Source organism: Squalius cephalus (genome assembly GCF_949319135.1).
Source record: "Squalius cephalus genome assembly, chromosome: 2".
Taxonomy (NCBI): Eukaryota; Metazoa; Chordata; class Actinopteri; order Cypriniformes; family Leuciscidae; genus Squalius; species Squalius cephalus.
The window spans coordinates 6,616,600-6,632,750 of record NC_137123.1 but is presented as its reverse complement, the minus strand read 5'-3'; the positions used below and the strand labels follow the sequence as shown (position 1 = coordinate 6,632,750).

Genomic DNA, 16,151 nt, shown 5'->3' with positions numbered 1-16,151 from the left:
TTATTTATTTATTTAGTGATATTTATCAAATAACAGTTATTGAGTTTTGTTTGTTCTGACTTCTCTTTATGAATATCATTCTTCCCCACATGAATGATGAGTCGATTTGCAGTCTTAAGTTTCATCAGAATGTTCTGAAGTTCCCTGTTTACATCAGAAGTTGTTGCTTGTGGAAGGCAGCACGTAGTTGTATCCCTGCTGCTAATGTTTCTGATTATGGAGTCCCCACTATCAGAGTCCTGGGCTCGGCTAAAAACGTAAAACTTTTTATAATTTTTGGCCGTTCGTTTCCACGACAACAAAGAGTCAGTTTGGGTGCCTGAAAATGCAAAGTTTTGTAAACTCAAAGGAAACACTTCTGAGTTTTAAGCGTATCGTTGTCGTGTAAATGTAGGGGAGACCGGGGACAGTTGCAACACTTTTTGCATTTCTCTCAGTTACTCAGAGACTATTGGGACTAGATCAACCAAATTTGCATATATTAAACTTGCATCTGTCTGCTAGATACCCATACCATATGAAGATGATTATATATGACATATCGTTCACAGTATTTATTTAAATGGAAGAAGCCAGATGTTGCAACTGACCCCAACCAAGGGGACAGTTGCAACATGTTAAAAATACCTTAAATTTCACTAATTAACTTTAGCTTTTTGTCTCAATGAGCATATAGAATTCTGAAAATATTAACTGTTTTAGGCCTACTATAATATTATAGTATTATTTATTTCAATAATATTATCATAGCCTATTATTTATTTATTTAGTGATATTTATCAAATAACAGTTATTGAGTTTTGTTTGTTCTGACTGCTCTTTATGAATATCATTCTTCCCCACATGAATGATGAGTCGATTTGCAGTCTTAAGTTTCATCAGAATGTTCTGAAGTTCCCTGTTTACATCAGAAGTTGTTGCTTGTGGAAGGCAGCACGTAGTTGTATCCCTGCTGCTAATGTTTCTGATTATGGAGTCCCCACTATCAGAGTCCTGGGCTCGGCTAAAAACGTAAAACTTTTTATAATTTTTGGCCGTTCGTTTCCACAACAACAAAGAGTCAGTTTGGGTGCCTGAAAATGCAAAGTTTTGTAAACTCAAAGGAAACACTTCTGAGTTTTAAGCGTATCGTTGTCGTGTAAACGTAGGGGAGACCGGGGACAGTTGCAACACTTTTTGCATTTCTCTCAGTTACTCAGAGACTATTGGGACTAGATCAACCAAATTTGTATATATTAAACTTGCATCTGTCTGCTAGATACCCATACCATATGAAGATGATTATATATGACATATCATTCACAGTATTTATTTAAATGGAAGAAGCCAGATGTTGCAACTGACCCCAACCCAGGAGACAGTTGCAACACAACCATGAGACGGTTGCAACATGTTAAAAATTCCTTAAATTTCACTGATTAACTTTAGCTGTTTGTCTCAATGAGCATATAGAATTCTGAAAATATTAACTGTTCTAGGCCTACTATAATATTATAGTATTATTTATTTCAATAATATTATCATAGCCTATTATTTATTTATTTAGTGATATTTATCAAATAACAGTTATTGAGTTTTGTTTGTTCTGACTGCTCTTTATGAATATCATTCTTCCCCACATGAATGATGAGTCGATTTGCAGTCTTAAGTTTCATCAGAATGTTCTGAAGTTCCCTGTTTACATCAGAAGTTGTTGCTTGTGGAAGGCAGCACGTAGTTGTATCCCTGCTGCTAATGTTTCTGATTATGGAGTCCCCACTATCAGAGTCCTGGGCTCGGCTAAAAACGTAAAACTTTTTATAATTTTTGGCCGTTCGTTTCCACGACAACAAAGAGTCAGTTTGGGTGCCTGAAAATGCAAAGTTTTGTAAACTCAAAGGAAACACTTCTGAGTTTTAAGCGTATCGTTGTCGTGTAAATGTAGGGGAGACCGGGGACAGTTGCAACACTTTTTGCATTTCTCTCAGTTACTCAGAGACTATTGGGACTAGATCAACCAAATTTGCATATATTAAACTTGCATCTGTCTGCTAGATACCCATACCATATGAAGATGATTATATATGACATATCGTTCACAGTATTTATTTAAATGGAAGAAGCCAGATGTTGCAACTGACCCCAACCAAGGGGACAGTTGCAACATGTTAAAAATACCTTAAATTTCACTAATTAACTTTAGCTTTTTGTCTCAATGAGCATATAGAATTCTGAAAATATTAACTGTTTTAGGCCTACTATAATATTAGAGTATTATTTATTTAAATAATATTATCGTAGCCTATTATTTATTTATTTAGTGATATTTATCAAATAACAGTTATTGAGTTTTGTTTGTTTATGTGTACAACATAGGCCTTCATACACTCACCTAAAGGATTATTAGGAACACCTGTTCAAATTCTCATTAATGCAATTATCTAATTAACCAATCACATGACAGTTGCTTCAATGCATTTAGGGGTGTGGTCCTGGTCAAGACAATCTCCTGAACTCCAAACTGAATGTCAGAATGGGAAAGAAAGGTGATTTAAGCAATTTTGAGCGTGGCATGGTTGTTGGTGCCAGACGGGCCGGTCTGAGTATTTCACAATCTGCTTAGTTACTGGGATTTTCACGCACAACCATTTCTAGGGTTTACAAAGAATGGTGTGAAAAGGGAAAAACATCCAGTATGCGGCAGTCCTGTGGGCGAAAATGCCTTGTTGATGCTAGAGGTCAGAGGAGAATGGGCCGACTGATTCAAGCTGATAGAAGAGCAACTTTGACTGAAATAACTACTCGTTACAACCGAGGTATGCAGCAAAGCATTTGTGAAGCCACAACACGCACAACCTTGAGGCGGATGGGCTACAACAGCAGAAGACCCCACCTGGTACCACTCATCTCCACTACAAATAGGAAAAAGAGGCTACAATTTGCACGAGCTCACCAAAATTGGACAGTTGAAGACTGGAAAAATGTTGCCTGGTCTGATGAGTCTCGATTTCTGTTGAGACATTCAGATGGTAGAGTCAGAATTTGGCGTAAACAGAATGAGAACATGGATCCATCATGCCTTGTTACCACTTTGCAGGCTGGTGGTGGTGGTGTAATGGTGTGGAGGATGTTTTCTTGGCACACTTTAGGCCCCTTAGTGCCAATTGGGCATCGTTTAAATGCCACGGCCTACCTGAGCATTGTTTCTGACCATGTCCATCCCTTTATGACCACCATGTACCCATCCTCTGATGGCTACTTCCAGCAGGATAATGCACCATGTCACAAAGCTCGAATCATTTCAAATTGGTTTCTTGAACATGACAATGAGTTCACTGTACTAAAATGGCCCCCACAGTCACCAGATCTCAACCCAATAGAGCATCTTTGGGATGTGGTGGAACGGGAGCTTCGTGCCCTGGATGTGCATCCCACAAATCTCCATTAACTGCAAGATGCTATCCTATCAATATGGGCCAACATTTCTAAAGAATGCTTTCAGCACCTTGTTGAATCAATGCCACGTAGAATTAATTAAGGCAGTTCTGAAGGCGAAAGGGGGTCAAACACAGTATTAGTATGGTGTTCCTAATAATCTTTTAGGTGAGTGTATATTCAGTGTGCAGGTGTTACAGATGATATTCAATCTCTCCATATTTCAGTGCCAGACAGGAAGAATTGAACAATTTTCAATGCAACAAACTTTTATTAAACATGCAATTTATAACTTGTTGCAACTGTCCCCATATCAGCCATGACACACTGACTTTGACACATGCTAACTATGTCACTTAGAAGTCAACAAAACAATAATTCAAACTAAGTAAGTTTTGATTAATTCATACAAAATGTCAGGACTGTATGACAAAAATACATCTCATGAAAAAATGTACTTTCATACATCCAAAACAAGTTTTATTCAATAAATTCAGCAGCAGATGTTGAATATGTCTACTGTCTTCTTGGTGGGGGGAGGGTCTAACTGTGCATCTGCAGTATGAGTGTCATCACTCTAGTTTTTTTCTGCTTGGAGAAAAATGACATGTTGCAACCATCCCCTGTTGCAACACTCCCCGGTCTCCCCTACCCTAAGATGAATCAACTGAAGATAAAATAAGACATTACATCTCTCAAGATCTGTGCAGAAGAGGATTAAACAACTCCACAAACAGCATTACAAGCTTCACTTAATTTAACTCTGGGGATTTTGCTGTGTACAAAGTTAACTGATTAGTTCAAACTAGTAATTAGATGAAATAGTTATTTTATTTTAGTCTTTTTATTGTTTTGTTTTTTGCACATTTGTGCAGATTGAATCAACTTTAATAAAAACAAAAAAACAAAAAACAAAACATAACTGCTTATTTTCTAAATCAGAGGTTGAAATCTTCATGGTTGGACCCAGTGTCACCTTAGATAAAATCCCTCGGCTTGTCACGACAAATTGTTCTGTGGACATCGATCTCATTGGGATCGCCAAGAACAACAATGAAACAAGTATGTGAGATGTGTTTTAATACAACATTTTAAATAAAACATTTTTAGAAGATATATCACTAAACCACATTTAACTAAAGGTTTTAATGTGTTGAATACAAGTTTCTTCTGTTTCTGTCACACAGGATCAGCTGCTGTGGCTTTCATGAGTTATAACACAATGGAGAATTTACTGAAGCCAGACTTCTTCAACACATCAACTAACACGAATAAAACCATGATGTCCACTGTGATCTCAGCTACTCTTCCCAAAACCACCAACACTAAACTCACCAAACCAGTCAACTTCACCCTCAAACACATCAGAGTGAGAGACTGAAATATGTTTTTGTCCAACCTGAGAACTGATGAACATCTGAAAACATCTAATATTCAGTGTTATACTATTTTCTGCATGTTCTTTCTTCTTTTTGCAGGAGTTTGAGCCCGGCAGTTCTCTGTCCTGTGTGTACTGGAGCATCAGCGAGTGGATTGTAGATGGTTGTTCTGTTTTAAAGACCAACAGAAGCTACACTGTGTGTTCCTGTGTTCATCTGTCCACATTCGCTCTCATCATGCAAACCAACCGCCCATCAGAGGTACGAGAACATTTATAGTGAGCATTGAAGAACAGCACAGATTTGGCACTCATGTACTCTGACATGTTTCCTCAGAGCGACTCACTGCTGGACGTGTTGAATTTGGTGTGTGTGATCGTGGGGCTGGTGTTCTTCAGTTTGGCCCTGTTGACCTTTGCCCTTTGTCAGTGGAGTCCTGGAGTGAATAATGTGGCTCGAATCAACCTCTGCGTGAGTCTTCTGTTGGCTCACCTTCTGTTCCTGCTCACACAACAGTTCCTGAGCCTCATACACCCTCATCAGGTGAGGATGATGAAAGAGCCCTACAGCTCAGCACAGTCTCACTGAGAATCATCATAACCGTCTCTCATGATCTCCAGGTGTTGTGTGCCGTGATAGCAGGTGTGCTGCACTTCCTCTTTCTCTCCGGCTTTGTGTGGATGTTCATTGAAGCTGTGCTGCTCTTCATCTGTGTGAAGAACCTATCACAGATCAGCTCCAAAAGGAGGGGGGTGCTTAGCAGTGGATTCCTGTGTGTGATTGGATATACGGTTGCTCTGGTTGTGGTGGCCGTGTCTGCTGGGGTGAATCCTAAAGGCTACGGAAGTGAAAAGTGAGTTTAGTTTAAACGACTCGGAGATCAACACCTTCATGTTTGTTCATTTAATTATTTTTCTTCCTCTAAACAGGTGCTGGATTAAAATGGATAAAGGCTTTATCTGGAGTTTTCAGGGACCTGTTTGCGCCATACTAGCAGTAAGCACATTTCTCATCATGACTTTGGATTAAAAGGAAAAGTGATTAAAGATTAATTACTGTTGTTTCTCTTACTGTGCAGTTAAACGTGATTCTCTTCATCTACATCATCATCAGTCTGACCTCCACCTTGAAAAATCTGAACGCTGAAGTTTCACATATGAAACAAACCAAGTAACAAATAATATGATTTGAACACTCCATGAAATGTGTATATATATATTGTTATATGCTGCATATTTCTAGACACCTTTAACCTTATTTTGATTATTCTCAGGTTAGGTAAAGTCAAATGTGTCCTAAATCATAAGCATCTGAATTTTCATACTCACAATCCATAGGTCAGAAGACTTCTTTGTGGTCTGTTCCGCTCACTTTTTTAGAAATCAAAGACTTTTGGCAGGCGAGAGTAGCAAAAGAGTTTCTTAGTTTCAATTAAATATAGTTGTATTGTCTACAGGTTAATTAGTTTATATATAAAGTACTAATATATAAAAAACAAGACAAAACAACATCAAGAGTAAATCGTTTACAAGCGTTGTAACACCGGAGAGGCCATTAAGAATCAGCGTCTGCCTTCATCTTCTCCTTTCAGCCTTTTATAGACCATCTGATTTCTTGAGGTCGTCATCTTTGGAAATCCCCATAAATGATCAGTCTCTTACAGACAATTTATCCAATCCTAAGTCTTGAGGTGTCATGAGTTCTGGGAATTCATTCCTTTATAAGTCTTTATAAAGCCTTTCGCCTCTTAGTCTTCCTTCTTCAGACTTTTCTTCTTTGTTGCATTCTGCGCATCGTCCGCAACACATCCAACACTAATGCTTGCATTTATCTTCTTTCTTTAGCAAAGCTCTTTCTAATACATGTTTTGTTCCACTTCATGCTTTTTAATTAATGCTTAAAACATTAAGTGTGGTATGTTTTTCTTTATAAACCACTTTCTCAAAAAAAAACATTTTACAATAACAATTGCAAAGTTTTTCTTCATAAACCACTTTCTTAATAAACAAGTTTCAAGTGTGGTTGATTACAATACAGAAGTGTTCTACAGAAAAAAAGGCATACTTATAACAGGACAATTGCAGATTTTCCACAACAATATAATCAATAAATACATACAGTATTAACTCTCCATCTTTCTCTGCAGGAATATGACATTTAAAACACTGGCTCAGTTTGTGATTCTTGGTTGCTCCTGGATTCTGGGTTTCTGGAAGGAGCTGGAGATCCCCTTCCTGATCTTGAACTCCCAGCAGGGAACCTTCATGTTCCTGGTCTATTGTGTCTTCAATGATCAGGTCAGACATCAGTACAGACAGTCTACCAGAAAATCATTTCTCACCTACTTTATATTAAAGGGTTAGTTCACCCAAAAATGAAAATTAGCCCATGATTTACTCACCCTCAAGTCATCCTAGGTGTCTATGACATTCTTCTTTCAGACGAATACAATCAGAGATATATTTTAAAATGTCCTGGCTCTTCCAAGCTTTTTAATGGCAGTGAATGGCCGTTTCTGTTGATAATCCATCCATGATAAAAATGCTCCACACGGCTCTGGGGGGTTAACTGTACGTACACACCACCGCCGACTTCAGCTGCAAAGAAACTCTGGCCGACCTGTCAAGGACGCTTGTCAAAAAGTACGGGGAAGCTTGTTGACGCTTTGGCCGCTCTGACGTAGCAGCAATCTATGTTCGATCATGGGAGGAGAGAAGTGTCACACCATGAAATGTAAAAAGAAAAAACAAGCAATACATTGACGCGCTCGTGTTGTTTGAAGACGGTGAAGGTGAGTGCGCGCGTGCGGCCGGGGCTCTCTCTCTCTCTCTCTGCTCGTTCTTATATATGACCTGTCAATCGCACCCTGTTAAACTGACAGGACTTAACCCTAAAACAGGCAACGTGACTCACGAGTCACATAGTTTTTATTGTCTTTTTTGGGGCCTAAGAACGATTTTTTCATCAAATCCTTTTATCATTTATCACAGCCTGGTCTGTCTTGAGTATGCTGGTCACATGATTTGCTTCAAGTTTTTTGTGATAAATTAGTCAGCCTGACCTAAATCCAACATGGCTACCGGTGGTGCAGGACATTCAGATTTTGAGGAAAGTAAATATATATTAAACTTACTTTTCTTCTGGAAAAATAATAATAATACTGCTAACATTAATTGTGAACATTGTCCTAAAGTGCTGAAGAAGAAAATTAATTAATATGTTGTTCATGTTGTTATTTAGCACGTTTTTAAATATATGTGACTCCTGAGTCACGTTGCCTGTTTAGGGTATAAAAAAGGGATTAACTCTAATTTTGACTATCTGTGTATAGTTTTTAATTCACTATATTACAATTAAATCCTAATCTAATCATGACAAACTATATATCGTTGGAAAGGTCTAAGACTCCTAAATAGATATTCTAGCTCTGTTTTTTGTTACAAATTATGTAGGAACAGTAATAGATGAATTTATGACAAGAGTGCACCTCAAAAAATCTACATCGTAACAGGAGTTCTGGCGTTTGTCACAAAAAGTCGACGCACACACTTTTAATAATTGAAACTTTGGTTTTCATGCTAAAAGTTCATAATAAAACATATACTCTAGTATTTGTCAATAAAAAATTATAAAATAATATTATCCTCTAAAAAGCATAACATATATATTATACTCTAAAATATAATATTATCTTTTTATCACCTTTTTTATTACATCACATATTTTAGTAGTTATCATAAATTATGTATCATTTGAAAGCTTACAAACTCAGAATTCATCCTGTGAAAACCACTTTGAAATTGGACATTGCGTTACCATAGAAACGGTAGTCTAAATTCTTTTCTCTGGCTCCACCCCTTTTGGGCGTAATCATGTTTCATAATTTATGATCAAAACCTTTTCTAATCTTGACAAAATATTGTCAGAAAGGTCTGAGTCTCAAGGTTTGATATTTTGTGACAGAAGTGATATTTGGACAGAAATGTATGAATTTGTTACAGCAGAATGCATACAATTAAATTCAATGGAATGTATGTCACCCGGTGGCTATTTCTGGTATTACGCCTAAACAGAATCTCATGGGAACTTCAAGTTTTGTGATATCAACTTCAAATTTGGAACAAAACATGGTTAGATATATGGCTTTGATTTTATATTAATTTTAGAGTAAAACATATTTTGTAAAATAGATATTTTATATAAAAGAATATTAAGTACAGTATATTTGATTTACTGTAAATTTAAACTTCCATAACTTTTTCATACTTTCATTTTTTTAAGTGCTTTCACTTCAGCAATAATCTGCAGAGTGTTTTCTTTAAAACAGGACCAAACTTAGGTCTATACCCAAAAGCATTCTTGAATTACAACCATTTAAGTTTGAATAGTGCATTTTAATGTCCATTCTCAAAAAGGGGGTGACAGTTAAGGGGTTAAAGTACCATTTTTATGGTAATGCAGGGTCCGATTTCAAAACAGTTTTCACAGGCTGAATCTTGAGTTCGTAAGCTTTCAAATGATATATAATTTGTCAACATTAGATCAGGAGAAGTATAGGGTATAATTGTTTTAAACATGCAATGGCAGTTACAGTTATAGATTTGGTCCTTTTTCTATCCCCTAATCAGGCAACGTGACCTGGGAGTCACAACTCATAAAATCCAAAATATATAAAATATTTCAAAAATTATTTTGGATATGTTTTACTTAAGTCCAGATGATATAAAAAATTACATGAAATTATGTTTTGCTTAACATTTTCTACTCTTGCCTGTTTAAGGGTTAAAAACACAGGCAAACTTTCACTCTATGATGGTTAAACTGTGCAATTAATTCGCGAATCACATGTGTCAAGGGCCGGGGAGCAGCTGGCCCGTACGGTTAATGAATCACGGATCAACTATGATAGCCTACCTATTCTTGACATCGCACATCCTGCGATGTGACTATCGTGGATTCGTACATCGCAATATCGATGCTTAAACGATACATAGTGCAGCCCTTAGTTTTACAATCGAAATCTAAAGTTTTTACAAACAATAACTTGGTTTCGGATATATTTATAGTCCGCTCAGCTCGTAGAACCCTTCAGTTTTGTTTTGATACAATAAATTGTAAACAGATACTTTGACTGCCTGTTGCTATGGTTACTCACAGCTGATGTAGCCAGCGCATTTATTTATTAATTTCGTACGGTAAACAGTCATTTTCACCTTACTAGGTGTCCTCTATCACTTTTTAATGGACACCCTGCAGCCAATCAGAATCGAGTATTCACCCAGACCATGGTATAAAAGAAACTAATGCATTTTGTGATTACCTAGATATTATACATTTTTAAAATGAGACTCTATAAATCGAGGGTATGGGAGGCCTATAAAACCTCTCAGCCCCAGGGCCTAACATTAGGTTAAGGCGGCTCTGGCGAAGGACGTCTATATTCTGATTGGTTGCTGGCATTTTGCCGCTGCTTGCCGCTGAACCGTGTCATAGCTCATTACCATAAAGTTGAGCTACTTTCAACTTTCTGATTGACGCTCTGGTCGCTCAAAACGCGATGCCGATGGATTTGACGCTCCTTGCAGCTGAGAGAAGCCAGCTTCCATTGAAAATGAATGACTTCCGGTAACTTTGGAAGCTCAAGTTGGCGGCGGTGCGTACATACAGTAATAAAGGCCTTCTGAAGTGAAGCGATGTGTTTATTAAATATATCGACTAAAACAACTAGCTTCTGGCAGACGGCCGTACACAAGGCGACTTGCACCAAAAGAGTAACCAGTGACGCATGTATGACGTAGATGTAGGAGTGGTTTAAGCTTTGACGCCTCTCACGTTTCAAACAAACAGGGCTGGGCAACAAACTCAAGCTCCTCTCATATTTTCGCTCAAAAAATTGTCTTTTTAAACTAATTTGTGACTGGTGTTCTGTTTTGCTCTATCTCCGTGTTCGTCATTACATTGTGCGTCAGGTCAAGGGTCACTCTTTCACCGAAACGGCCATTCACTGCCATTATAAAGCTTGGAAGAACCAGGACATTTTTTAATATAACTCTGATTGTATTCGTCTGAAAGAAGAATGTCATATACACCTAGGATGACTTAAGGGCGAGTAAATCATGGGCTAATTTTCATTTTGGGGTGAACTAACCCTTTAACCCTTTAGAACCGGCTGTGTTGTCACCGACATATACCATCAAGCTGTATTCATTTGACCGTAACTCTTCAACCGTTTGCACTATCAAAACCATTCAAATTGCCCCTGACAGTAGACAACATACGCTTTTCAGCAATATACGGCTTATTATGTAATTTCATGCTTTCCATCTGCAAATGACAGCAGCGCGGGAAGGAAGGATTTGAACAGAGAGATACGAAGTGGGGCAGGTTAGAGTGTTTTGGATTGCATAAAATAATAAAAGAAACAAACAAATACATGGCGAAAGAAGTGTTAGACAGCAGAAGAGGGGATTGGGATGATTTTTAATGAAACTCGGGAAGCGGAAGCGGATGGCTGTTACTCTTTCACGTATCTAAGCATGTGGTGTGTACATGTGTATGTGTGCGTGCCTATGAATGCGTGCATTTGTATGTGTGCATGTATGAAAAAAAGTGTCTTAAATGAAAACTGTGCCACCCAATGTCACAAAAAAAAAAAGACTTGTGTATATGTAGTATAGTTCATTTTTCAACTTTAAAGTGTTAGTTTCTTTCGTTCATGATTTTTTCATTAACCACACAATTAATGGTCAATAACTGTAATTTGTTGAAAGCTAATCTTTTCTGAAAAAGATGACACCTTGCACATGAAGATAGCACATTGTTTTAGAATTGTACAGTCAAAAAAAAAGCAAAATATGTAAAAAAACACCTATTTTAGCTTCAGGTTCTAAAGGGTTAAGTTATTTTTTCATTTTTCATCTTCTAAAATTAAATTCTTGAAAAATACATGTTCTGTGTTTTAGTTTTTTTTAACTAGAGTTTCAAACTATTTCTCTTCTCATTCTTGTCCAGGTCAGGCAGCAGTACAGGAAGTTCTTCAGATGTCCATCAAGAAACACTGATGACACAAGCATCCATATTCAGCAAAGGAAGTGCCATTCTTATGAAAGTGATTCTGTCATGACCGTCTCACAAATTTCAAATTTCACTAGTTAACCTGCTATATATTTACAGCGGTCAATACACTTATGTGAATCTATACATTTCTTTAAGTGCAACATTTCTTTGGTAGAGGAACTACTATGATTTTTAGAGGCTTGTATACTGGGCTACACTTTTAATACGCTAAAAAAATAATAAGATAAAGCAATTGTTTTTCAGTTTAAATGTTTTATTAAAGCAGTGTGATATCTGTAACATTTCAAATCTTATTTTCTTTTAAACAATCTATTCAAAACTCAAAACATATTCATAACTCATAATCTCACAATCCAAAAAGATCCCACAGAAGTATCCCACAGAATTTGTGAATAAACAAATTTAGTTTCAGAAAAAGTTTCCATATGATTTTGCATAAGAAATGAACCACAATATCAGTAGTTTGAATCATTTATTTTAAATAAATCTAGTATTTGTTACAAATTTGTCCTCTATCTGACTTTGAGCTTTTGAGTTTCTCACCATATAACTTCTGCATCAAGTGTTGTTTCACATACTTAGAAGAGAGAGGATCCAAGCATCACTTTGAGCCACCACTATATTGGAAATGACTTTTAGTGGCATCACTAAATGGTCACATTAGACCGTATTAGCAGAAAAAGTACAGGCTGCTTTCACAGAAAGACTTCCCTGAGGTGTCCAAAGGATCAGGCTGCTGATAAGAAACTATATTATTGTAGCCCCGCAACATCACAACATGCTCTACTGTCCATCTCTGGAATAAGTAAACTTAGATGTGTTAGATGTGTGTAGTTGACAACAAAACGCTGGCCAAGAGTTCGCAGCTGGAGACTTTCTGCTGGACTTGACCCAAGGAAACTAAAATGGGGGAAAACTAAAAATTTAGGAAGCTAAAAATGTACATGACAAACACATAAACCAGTCTAGTCCAGCAATGTTTTTGGTTCAGATAGTCTCTCACTGGCGGTACATTACAGAATAACAGTTCGACAATTTCAGCAGCCCCTCATGTTCATCTTAAATACTATGAAACCAAACATTCCCAATGGCAATGTCTCCAGCATTGCAGTATACACGGCTCAAGAAGCCGGCAAAACATTAGCGATAGTGTCCTTGGCACTTTGGCTTAATCTTTCGGGAAACTTGACCTCATACTCGACAATCAAGTCCCCAAGACGATCTGGGGATTTCGGAAGAGGAAGACCCTCCCCGGTGACACGCCGTTTCATCCTGGGACGGACAATGTCTTGAGTTGTTAAGTTAACCGTGCAATTATCCAGTGTTGGAACGTTAACTGTGCAACCACAAAGTGCCTGAGAAAGTAGAGAAGAACAGGATTAGAAAAATACAGACAGGGAAGAAAAGAGTTTGTAATCAAACTCTTAAAGGGGTCATATAATGGTACATGCACTTTTACAAGTTGATTGTACTGAAATGTGTGTTGGCAGTGCCTGTACACAACCATCATAAAATGATAAAAATCCATCCAGTGTTTTTTTTTTTTTTTATCTTATATGTTTTCCCCTGTCTCAAATCAAGCCGTCTGACCATGTGACGTCACACGGTTGGACGCCCCTCCCACGATTGTTAATTGACAGCAGCGTTTCAACACAGACCCGCCCTGAGCAAGCTGTCATCATAGTCCGCCATTGTTGATACGCTGGAGCAGAATGCCGTCTAAGCGATTGTGGTGTTCTGTTCTTGGGTGTAATAACGAACACAGCATCATTTTGATGTTTCTAAATCTGAACCGCTGAAGACGCAGTGGCTGAGTTTTGTTTTCAAAGGGAATATTCCCCATGATCAACGTCAATGCTTTCATGTTTGCGTGAATCATTTCTCACCAGACTGCTTTATAAACGAGAACATTGAAATAGGTATTAGCTCCTGTCTGAGTATGTGTTGTTTATGTGCCTAATGACTGTCATAGTCTCACAGACTGGTTATTTTTTAAACAGATCAGTAAAATGTTAGTGCTTCAGCCCTGACAGTTGTTCCTAACACTGCACAGATAACGTTACGCATCACTGACAAGCCTACATTTACTGAAAAAGTTTTTCATGACCATTAGCTGTAACATCAATCTGTCAATAAACTAATGTATACATCAGTAAACACATAGCGTTCGTATCTCACTACTCTACCCTGCCAGTACAAACAAAGATAGATCAAAGTGACATTACGTTAACCAACCATACAGAAACGTCATGTTCGAGCCTTAATTGTCGAACTTCTTCGGGGCCGTCATCTTGTTCCGGGTCCGACTCCGGTTCAAATTGATACGGTTGGTTGCACAGATGTGTCCTCAGAGACTCCCGCTGCCATTCTTTCTCCAAAATATACCCTCAACTGTTGTCAAGGCAACACTCCACATGTGTTGTGTCAAATGAACAGAACAGAGGGGCGGGGTGAGCAAAGCTCATTATCATTTAAAGACACATGCACTTAAATGGCGTGCTGAAAACAGTTGTATTTGACCAGGTAAAATGTTTTGTGAAAATGAGTGTTTTCTTACAATACTAATGATAATTGTTAATTAAAGTATATTACAAACTTTTCATTTAGACCCTAAAGAATCATATTAACTTGTACAAAAATGGCATTATATGACCCCTTTAAAATAGGAGCCCATCTTACCTCTTTGAGTGTAATTTTTGCAGAATAAATAATGTCCGATCCGTCTCTTCTGTACACTGGATGAGGCTTATCCTTCACCACAATCACCACATATGCGGGGATATTTGATGGCGTCTCATCCCCTTCCTTAGGGAAAGTAATCTTGGTTCCTTCTTTCCAGCCTTTCTTCACTTCCACTGTAAGGATCTTGTCCTCAGTGCGCGTCGTTCTTCCGTCGGGATTCAGGCGTTTGCGGGAGATCTTCATCTTCTTGGTGCAGCCAGTGAACACTTCTTCTAGACTGACACTCAGGTCGTGGGTCAAGGGAGGATCCTGTTTTTTGGCCAGTGCCCCGCTGGGACCTCGTGTGTTAAAGGAGCGTGGGAAACCACCCATGCCACCCATGCCAAACATGCCAAACCTAGCAAATGGGTCATCAGTTTCCATTCCCTCGTCCATGTCACCGTAACGGCAAACATGCGTTTGAAAGGGTAAACAAAGAGGGCACAAATTACAGAACTGTGTGGTGTTGTACAACAATGATAGACAACTCATAAAAACTGCACCAAGGGACAAAATTGAATGAATTAAGATGAATTAATGAAATGTTTATTATTTTACATGGAACTGTTCATTACCTTGATTACCCAACTACTACACACTCTTTCTAACTCAAATTCACAGAAATTGAACTTTTATGCAAAATCTCATCAATACAATCAGTTATTGTAGTTTAAATTAGGGCCGTAACCACCATAATAATTACCAACAAGTCCCCCGCAATTATCTGAAATGGCCATAATGTAATTAGAAATTTTAAAATGCTGTCTAACAGCGCTCGTCAATGTCAAAATGTTTGAGATGACCAATCAAATCAAAGAAGGCGGGGCTTAATGTTCACATAAGACAAGTGCAAATTCCAACCAAAGTCCCTTTCCAGTTTTTGCATTGAAAGATTGTGGGGTGAGGTATAACTAGATGTAAATATTTGACAACTGATTTACGATAGAAATGTTCAACGGCCGGCAACAGGCTAATATCAGTGATGCAAAAAACTAAAATTTTGCTTAGAGGAGACCGGGGACAGTTGCATCAGGGGATGGTTGCAACATGTCATTTTTCTCCAATCAGAAACAAGCTAGAGTGATGACACATATACAGTATGTCATATGTAATCATCTTTAAATGGTATGGGTAATTAGCAGACAAATTATACAAATTTGATTGGTCTAGTCCAAATAGATTTCACAAACGTAATTCCTATCAACCAGCTCACTTAGCACGGCGTTCGTGGCTCGACTAGTCGAGACTGTTTTCCAAGATGACGCCTGCCTGTATACGCGTAATGTACTGTCTTTATAAAGTATCTTCTTATTAAACTGTCTGTACACTTACAAAGTTCTCAATGCCTCGGTTTGCATGTAGGGACCCTCATTATGCTACCGTGTTAGTGTGAGGCTATTGTGAGCCTTGTTAGTGGTATTAACTAGCAATTTACTTTTACTTACTCTGTGCCCCATATACTAGTGTTATAAGCTAATCTGTTTTTAGAGATAAAACTCTTTACATTCGATGTTCATGAAAACGCATCCCAGGGAACGATCGACTCGGTAACCATGTGTT

General features: G+C 37.9%; 3 protein-coding genes across 3 annotated transcripts in view; 2 read left to right on the top strand and 1 right to left on the bottom strand.

The window, feature by feature from the left end:
• The window catches only part of LOC307154474 (adhesion G protein-coupled receptor E4-like), a 31,554-nt gene extending 19,032 nt beyond the window's left edge, over positions 1–12,522 (top strand). The window contains exons 7-15 of the mRNA XM_079864460.1: positions 4,357–4,476; positions 4,602–4,783; positions 4,893–5,054; positions 5,130–5,336; positions 5,414–5,646; positions 5,723–5,789; positions 5,872–5,963; positions 6,940–7,090; positions 11,805–12,522. Coding sequence (XP_079720586.1) covers positions 4,357–4,476; positions 4,602–4,783; positions 4,893–5,054; positions 5,130–5,336; positions 5,414–5,646; positions 5,723–5,789; positions 5,872–5,963; positions 6,940–7,090; positions 11,805–11,948 — 1,358 coding nt within the window. The 3' untranslated portion in view covers positions 11,949–12,522. The remainder of the gene's footprint in view (positions 1–4,356; positions 4,477–4,601; positions 4,784–4,892; positions 5,055–5,129; positions 5,337–5,413; positions 5,647–5,722; positions 5,790–5,871; positions 5,964–6,939; positions 7,091–11,804) is intronic.
• Positions 1–16,151, top strand: part of LOC307154798 (B-cell receptor CD22-like) — a gene marked incomplete at both ends in the record, with an annotated part of 258,223 nt that overhangs the window by 94,503 nt on the left and 147,569 nt on the right. The gene's annotated exons all lie outside the window — the stretch shown is intronic.
• On the bottom strand, positions 12,992–14,987 carry LOC307154543 (dnaJ homolog subfamily B member 1-like; the record flags this gene model as incomplete). Its single annotated transcript, XM_079864559.1, has 2 exons — positions 12,992–13,225; positions 14,550–14,987. 2 exons carry the CDS (start codon positions 14,985–14,987, stop codon positions 12,992–12,994), a joined length of 672 nt encoding a protein of 223 aa, XP_079720685.1.